Source organism: Drosophila miranda, chromosome XR, assembly GCF_003369915.1.
Source record: "Drosophila miranda strain MSH22 chromosome XR, D.miranda_PacBio2.1, whole genome shotgun sequence".
In the NCBI taxonomy this organism is placed as follows: Eukaryota; Metazoa; Arthropoda; class Insecta; order Diptera; family Drosophilidae; genus Drosophila; species Drosophila miranda.
The window spans coordinates 26,695,207-26,703,212 of NC_046674.1; the positions used below are offsets into that span (position 1 = coordinate 26,695,207).

General features: G+C 47.7%; 2 protein-coding genes across 2 annotated transcripts; both read left to right on the forward strand.

Moving 5' to 3' along the window:
• Nucleotides 1-165: 165 nt before the first annotated feature.
• On the forward strand, nucleotides 166-2,189 carry LOC117186531 (protein TIS11-like). Its single transcript, XM_033387455.1, has 3 exons — nucleotides 166-188; nucleotides 681-1,027; nucleotides 1,125-2,189. Exons 2-3 carry the CDS (start codon nucleotides 771-773, stop codon nucleotides 1,405-1,407), a joined length of 540 nt encoding a protein of 179 aa, XP_033243346.1. The 5' UTR covers nucleotides 166-188; nucleotides 681-770; the 3' UTR covers nucleotides 1,408-2,189.
• Nucleotides 2,190-4,682: 2,493 nt separating this feature from the next.
• Nucleotides 4,683-6,254, forward strand: LOC117186542 (protein TIS11-like). Its single transcript, XM_033387470.1, has 3 exons — nucleotides 4,683-4,785; nucleotides 5,308-5,648; nucleotides 5,747-6,254. Exons 2-3 carry the CDS (start codon nucleotides 5,398-5,400, stop codon nucleotides 6,018-6,020), a joined length of 525 nt encoding a protein of 174 aa, XP_033243361.1. The 5' UTR covers nucleotides 4,683-4,785; nucleotides 5,308-5,397; the 3' UTR covers nucleotides 6,021-6,254.
• Nucleotides 6,255-8,006: the final 1,752 nt, after the last annotated feature.

Sequence of the window (8,006 nt, forward strand, 5' to 3'; positions counted from 1 at the left end):
TACAAATTCACATACTATATTGTATCTATATTTATCTATCACAGTGACCTGTGACATTCAGTGATCACAACTCTAAAATATGTAGATATTCCACATTCAAATTCGATTCCGATAACAAAAATAAAGTCAAGTCCAACAGAAAATAGTTCAGGAAAAAGGGTAAGCAAAACGGAACAACAAAGGAGCAAGTAGGTACCCCCCACCCTCCCATTGGTGGCCAATGGTGGCCCCCCACAGCCCTTTGTCCAGCAGCGGTATGGGTGTGTATTCGTGTGTTCCTGTGTCCGTGTGTCGTTGGTTAATGTGTGGAAAATTATAAGCATTGGTGACTCTTGCAATATCCCCACGCTGCAAGTGGTGCGCTGTCGCTGCCTCTGCCTCAGTCGCTGCTTACCGAAATAGCGCTGTTTCTGCAGTCGCTGCCGCTAGACCAATGTGTCTCTGTGTGTGTGTGTGGGGGGGTTTTTTTTTGCTTATAGGTCAAGTTAAAAGTAAAAGTATCCAACACCATTTGAGCCGTGTCTATGCTACTCGTCGCCCTCTTTCGCCCTTGTTCGTTCGCCCTCTCTCTCTTTATCATCCGATCCCTTTTGAGTCTTTTGAGTTTTTGCGAAACATTCGCGTTACGTATCCCCAAGCAGCAATGGAAATTGATTTCAACGTATCTCTCCCATTCGCAGGTGGCCAGCGATCATCACCAGCCGCAGCAGCAACAGCAGCACCAGCACCATCAGCAGCAGACAGCGGATCAACTCGTCCTGGATATCAGCATGGAGCAGTCACAGTCGCAGCAGCACCGCCTCCATGGCGCCCTCACACGCACCATCTCACAGCCGGCTCAACAGCGCCACCCTCTGCACCAGCAGCAGATCCAACAACAGCAGCAACAGCAGCAGCAGCAACAGCAGCAGCAGGGTGTTGCCTCCTTGGTGACCATCATTGAGAATCTGAGGAACATGAATCTGCACCGTAAGCTCGAGCGCACACAGTTGGAGCCGCTGCTCCAACAGCCCATGAACATATCTCGGTGAGTGCCCCCCCCCCCCAGATCTGTCAGATCTTTCATTATGCGCCAGACGTGCCTTACATGTGACTTACTCTTTCCCTTCGTTTGTGTGTTGCAGCTACAAGACGGAGCTGTGCCGCCCGTTCGAGGAGGCCGGCGAGTGCAAGTACGGAGAGAAGTGCCAGTTCGCGCACGGCTTCCACGAGCTGCGCAACCTGCAGCGCCATCCCAAGTACAAGACAGAGTACTGCCGCACCTTCCACAGCGTCGGCTTCTGCCCCTACGGGCCGCGCTGCCATTTTGTGCACAACGCGGACGAGGCCCGCGCTCAGCAGCAGGCCGCAGCCCAGGCGGAAGAGGATTGGGAGGACAGGCCAAGCAGATGCTGCAGAACAGCATGAGCACGCCGATGCAGCAGCAGGAGATGCCGCGCTTGCCCGTCTTCAACCGCCTGAGCTCTGCCGTGGAGGACTACCAGCAGAAGCTTCAGTCCAGCCTACTGCCCTAAGCAGCTCCAGCATCAGCATCAACACGAACATCAACACAGTCAAGCCACACCTCACCTTCGCCTTCGCCTTCGCCTTCGCCCTCGCCCAATCACCCAGCATCCCCCAATCCTTTGTACAACAAACAAGCACAGAAACACAAAACAAAATCGTACGACCGTCAATATGTGGCCTTATCAAATGGAACCCTTTACTCTACGCCTTACGCCCCACATCGTCTTCCCTTTAAAGTAATAATGAATACTATGCTAATCGGAAGCGAGAAAGAGAGAGAACTCTGGAATGACCCACATAATCAATATCAGAGAGGAACATGAAAGAGTTTTTGAATGCCAGTTGAATTATTCATTATTTATACAATATACTTATTATATACTACAATGCCTTGTTCGTTATTTATGTAATCATACAATCTATATGCCAAGATAGTTCATAGATTTCTTCCGCACAAAAGACAGCAACGAGAAAAGACAACAACCGATCAGGATCGAACACAACTGTACATGAATTTTGTTACATGCTGAAACATGCCTATTTATGCTTCCATTGCAACACAACTGTGTATTTTTATATAGTAAATTACATTTTTATGAAGTGAAAACCATTTAGTTTACGGCGAATTTTAGGTTATTTAGCCATTAAATGAAAGCGTTACAAAATAAATGAAACAAAAAAAACCAAAGTCGATTCCATTTACCCAACAGCAACGGGGCCGCTGACTATGGCGGGGGTTATCGCCAATCTCTCTTCCAGGGCGTCTGTCGACGGGGTGACGGTGACGGCGACGGTACGCTATCGGTCCGGCGGAGACACCGTCCGGCACACCGATTGCAAGCTCTGCAAACCTTTTTTTTTATGTTATTTCCAAACCATTCGGTTCCCGCCACAAGGCATTTGCACCTGAACGATCAGAGAGGATCTTGAGGTATCAAAACGCCACAATTGACCGACTGGGAAAGTAGCATAGCATAGCATCAGAGCCAAGGTCCAAGTAGCAGCAGGTTCAAGAAGCTTCAGTTGCGTCATTGCAGCCATTTTCATAGTTTCATAGGCGCCGGCTTCCAGAGTTTCATAGCACCCAAAGAGCATAGTTGCATAGCCAGCACCTTAAATAGTTTCGTAGCAGGCAAATTTCATGGTTTCGTAGCAGCCACTTCAAGAGTGGAATTATTTATAAATTATGGCATATTTTCAGGCTGTTTTGCAAATACAAATTCTGGTTCCAATCGGTTGGCACAACTGTCCCTATCACGAAAGATATAGCCAAGGAAAAACAAAAAGTTGAAGCAGACTTAAAATTGGTACAAAACGAGAAAAATTAAAAAAAAAGTCAAACGGCCAACCTAGCTTACAAAAGCACAATTTTCGACATACAAAAAAACTATTTTTTTTTTATCTGTTCGAATTATAATGCATCATGAACCTTATCAATACTTTTTCTATATTTTTAACATCGATATTAATAGAAACGAGGGGGAACGTTGTGAGTTGCTGCGGACACCGCAACTCTACGGTTATACCCGATACTAAGTCAGTATGGCTCTCCTCCGGCAGACGCCGCTAATATTAAACGACACGACAAAGAGTGCGTGCGAGAGAGACAGAAAATCAGTCTGAGCGTGACGTCGGGCGCTGCGTAGCCACTGCAAATTGATTTGTTCCTATTGGCTATAAAAATGATCTGATCTGATCCAGATTCAGCAATCTGATAGATATGGTCATTATCTATGATTCTGCGTTTTTAGTTTTCTCGAATCTGCAATGTTGTGGATGCAACAGATTTTCGTCCTTTGTGGGGGCGGAAGGGGGTGGGGCGAAATTCTGAGATATACGTTTTATAGTGAGATCTAACAGAAATGCGGATACCAAATTTGGTTACTCTAGCCTTAATAGTCTCTGAGATTTGTGGATGCCCCAGATTTTTGTCCTTTGCGGGGGCGGAAGGGGGTGTGGCGAAATTTGGACACGAAACGGTCAAGGTCCGATATCACAGGAGTGTGGATACCAAATTTGGTTGCTCTGGCTTTTATAGGTTCTGAGATCCTTGAACTCATATTTTGCAATTGACAAAACCGACCATGAAACCTGTGTGTTAGAGAGAGACAGAGCGAGAAAGAATGAAATTGTTTTCTTGATTCTGGCTATAATCATTATACGATCATGTTCAGATTTTGCACTGTAGAAGATATGGTCATCCTCGCCGATTCTGCGTTTTTGGTTTTATCGTATCTTTAAAAATGTGGATGCCACAGATTTTCGTTCTTTGTGGGGGCGGAAGTGGGCGGGGCGAAGTTTTGAAATATTTTTGTAGCAGTGACATATCACAGAAGTCTGGATCCAAAACATTGTTGCTCTAGCTCTTATAGTCTTTGAGCACTAGGCGCTGAAGGGGACGGACGGACGGACGGACGGACAGACGGACAGACAGACAGGGCTCAATCGACTCGGCTATTGATGCTGATCAAGAATATATATACTTTATGGGGTCGAAAACGATTCCTTCTGGACGTTACACACATCCACTTTTACCACAAATCTAATATACCCCAATACTCATTTTGAGTATCGGGTATAAAAAGTACATTAAAGTTTTCGCTGGCGCATCAACGAATTTTGGTGCCAATTTGCAGCCGATGCAAAAAAAATGTATAATTTATACAAAAAAATTGAAACTGTTGAAATTAATTGCTTTTTCAGAGTTACATAAATGAAAAATGTTGTGTTTTTTTTAAAGGTTTTTCTCCGACATAATAATTTTGAAGATAACCTTGAATATTTGTTATGTTTACGGTTTTAGCATTCTTCCGTGGAGCTTACCAAAAAATTCTGGACCTGTCTAGTTGGTAACTTGGTTCGTCCTGATTATAAAACAGTAAATATCATTGTTCTTTGATTGCGTCTATTTTTTTTTTAGTAGTTTCATTGTTTGCCGACCAGAATATGACTAGTGTTTCAGAGTGAAGTCTGACCAGGCGTTGTAGACAATTGGATGCGTGTAGATGTATAACAGCACCCACATTAGGAACATGCAGAACATTAGGATCGGGTCTGCACTGGAAAACACCAATCTAAAATATTCGATTTGATGTCGGAATCAAAGGGTCCTGCTCCACGTACAAATTCACATACTATATTGTATCTATATTTATCTATCACAGTGACCTGTGACATTCAGTGATCACAACTCTAAAATATGTAGATATTCCACATTCAAATTCGATTCCGATAACAAAAATAAAGTCAAGTCCAACAGAAAATAGTTCAGGAAAAAGGGTAAGCAAAACGGAACAACAAAGGAGCAAGTAGGTACCCCCCACCCTCCCATTGGTGGCCAATGGTGGCCCCCCACAGCCCTTTGTCCAGCAGCGGTATGGGAGTGTATTCGTGTGTTCCTGTGTCCGTGTGTCGTTGGTTAATGTGTGGAAAATTATAAGCATTGGTGACTCTTGCAATATCGCCACGCTGCAAGTGGTGCGCTGTCGCTGCCTCTGCCTCAGTCGCTGCTTACCGAAATAGCGCTGTTGCTGCAGTCGCTGCCGCTAGACCAATGTGTCTCTGTGTGTGTGTGTGTGTGGGTGGTTTTTTTTTGCTTATAGGTCAAGTTAAAAGTAAAAGTATCCAACACCATTTGAGCCGTGTCTTTGCTACTCGTCGCCATCTTTCGCCCTTGTTCGTTCGCCCTCTCTCTTTATCATCCGATCCCTTTTGAGTCTTTTGAGTTTTTGCGAAACATTCGCGTTACGTATCCCCAAGCAGCAATGGAAATTGATTTCAACGTATCTCTCCCATTCGTAGGTGGCCAGCGATCATCACCAGCCGCAGCAGCAACAGCAGCACCAGCACCATCAGCAGCAGACAGCGGATCAACTCGTCCTGGATATCAGCATGGAGCAGTCACAGTCGCAGCAGCACCGCCTCTATGGCGCCCTCACACGCACCATCTCACAGCCGGCTCAACAGCGCCACCCTCTGCACCAGCAGCAGATCCAACAACAGCAGCAACAGCAACAGCAGCAGCAGCAGGGTGTTGCCTCCTTGGTGACCATCATTGAGAATCTGGGGAACATGAATCTGCACCGTAAGCTCCAGCGCACACAGTTGGAGCCGCTGCTCCAACAGCCCATGAACATATCTCGGTGAGTGCCCCCCCCCCCCCAGATCTGTCAGATCTTTTATTATGCGCCAGACGTGCCTTACATGTGACTTACTCTTTCCCTTCGTTTGTGTGTTACAGCTACAAGACGGAGCTGTGCCGCCCGTTCGAGGAGGCCGGCGAGTGCAAGTACGGAGAGAAGTGCCAGTTCGCGCACGGCTTCCACGAGCTGCGCAACCTGCAGCGCCATCCAAAGTACAAGACGGAGTACTGCCGCACCTTCCACAGCGTCGGCTTCTGCCCCTACGGGCCGCGCTGCCACTTTGTGCACAACGCGGACGAGGCCCGCGCTCAGCAGCAGGCCGCAGCCCAGGCGGAAGCGGATTGGGAGGACAGGCCAAGCAGAAGAGCATGAGCACGCCGATGCAGCAGGAGGAGATGCCGCGCTTGCCCGTCTTCAACCGCCTGAGCTCTGCCGTGGAGGACTACCAGCAGAAGCTTCAGTCCAGCCTACTGCCCTAAGCAGCTCCAGCATCAGCATCAACACGAACATCAACACAGTCAAGCCACACCTCACCTTCGCCTTCGCCTTCGCCTTCGCCCGAAATCTGATCTTGAAAACAAATCAAATAATACTTGTATACACGCACGCGACTGTATACAGATCTTCGGTCTTGCATATATAGGACCTATTCGCGGACCCGCACACCCATTAGAACCCAGGCACTTTTGCTCTTGTTTAATATTTATGCAAAAATTGTACTAGTTATTACATGCGATCGGTCGTATTGAGAATCGATTATCAATCGATCCGATCAATGTATCAAAATCCAATCCAAAACATATAGGTTAGGTTAGGTTAGGTTAACCCGGACGGCCCTCAGCGGGGCCACGCATAGGCCAATATGGCCCTTAGTTATCCGGATGGGGGGGTGTATGAACCATCGCGGGAGTGTTAATGTGGTTTTAAAAGTCCCCGAGAATCGAGGTGTTTTTAGCATAGGCCAGCAGTTCCTGTGGCGTCCTTTTGGAGGCATCTTCCAGTGATGCCAACACTGGGGCGCCCAGGTATCTCCTCCTTGCCCTTGAGAGAGCCGGACAGTTGCAGATGAGATGTTCCAGGGTTTCGATAGCCCCAGGTTCCTCACATTTCCTACAACTGTCTCTGTTGGTGATGCCTAGCTTTGCTGCATGTGCAGCAGCCAGACAGTGACCTGTTAGTATCCCCACTAGCAATCTACAGTCCTTTCGTGGTAGGTGCAGTAGGTAGTGGCTAAGTTTCTCGTTGCGCTCCTTGCACATTATCTTCGAGGTTCTGCAGGTGGTGGTACTCCTCCACCTGCTATCAGTCTGTGCTCTAGCCTGCTTCTCTAGATCGCCTTGTCTGTCTGCTTAGGATGTCTAATGCCTCCCTGCTCGCCAAGACACTTCTGGAACTGACCGCGGACGACTGCATGGATCTTATCGCCGCTTGGCTGTCGACGAATAGGTTGACCGCATCGTGTGCTCGTTCTGGTAGGAGAGCGACCTCCGCTGCCTTCCCGATGGCAAAAACTTCTGCCTGGAATATGCTGCATTGGTCCACTAGCTTATACGACAGCCTTATCTCAGGGTCTGTACAGTATAGGCCCGCTCCTACTCCTCCTTCCATCTTGGAGCCGTCTGTGTATATATTGAGGTGCTCAGTTTGGTCCCTTCCAATTTTCCAGTCTTCAGGTCCCAAAGATGTGGTTGTTTTGACGTCAAGGCAAGGTCATGTCCCTGCCAATTGAACTGTGCCCGTATCCTTGTATGGATAGGTTTCCTGATGCTATAAGGCGTTGTGCTGCCTTTCCCGCAATCAGGCGAGCGTGAATGTCCAGGGGGTCGATTCCGAGTATGGTTTCGAGTGCTTTTGTTGGGGTTGACCTCAGCGCCCCTGTAATACAGAGACGAGCCTGTCGCTGAGTCTTTTCCTTAAGCTTATGGTATGTCTTCTTTTCAATAGCCTGCCACCACACTCCATACAGCAGAGTTGGTCGCACCACCGAGATGTAGATCCAGTGCATTAGAGCAGGTGACAGGCCCCATGTGCTGCTGAGCATCTTCTTGGATGCATAAAGCGCAATGGTAGCCTTCTTCACCTTTTCCACTACATTGGGCCTCCATGCCAGCTTGCTGTCCAGTACTGTGCCTAGGTATTTCACCTGTGATTTTGGAGTCAGCCTAGTTTGTAAAATTTTCGGGGGGGTCCATATCGGTACCTTGTACCTCTTGGTAAAGAGGATGAGGTCCGTCTTGTCCGCGTTGATACTGAGTCCTACCTCTTCCGCCCACTCACGTATCTCCCTGAGTGTACGTTCCATTATGGAGCTGAGGGTCGATGGACATACACCCGTAATAAGTATGCTTATGTCATCTG

Excerpts from the sequence above, each read along its gene's own strand:
- LOC117186542 (XM_033387470.1), top strand. The coding sequence starts at position 5,398 with ATGGAGCAGTCACAGTCGCAGCAGCACCGCCTCTATGGCGCCCTCACA. Across the intron at positions 5,649-5,746 it reads CAGCCCATGAACATATCTCG|CTACAAGACGGAGCTGTGCC; the intron begins GTGAGTGCCCCC and ends TGTGTGTTACAG.
- LOC117186531 (XM_033387455.1), top strand. The coding sequence starts at position 771 with ATGGAGCAGTCACAGTCGCAGCAGCACCGCCTCCATGGCGCCCTCACA. Across the intron at positions 1,028-1,124 it reads CAGCCCATGAACATATCTCG|CTACAAGACGGAGCTGTGCC; the intron begins GTGAGTGCCCCC and ends TGTGTGTTGCAG.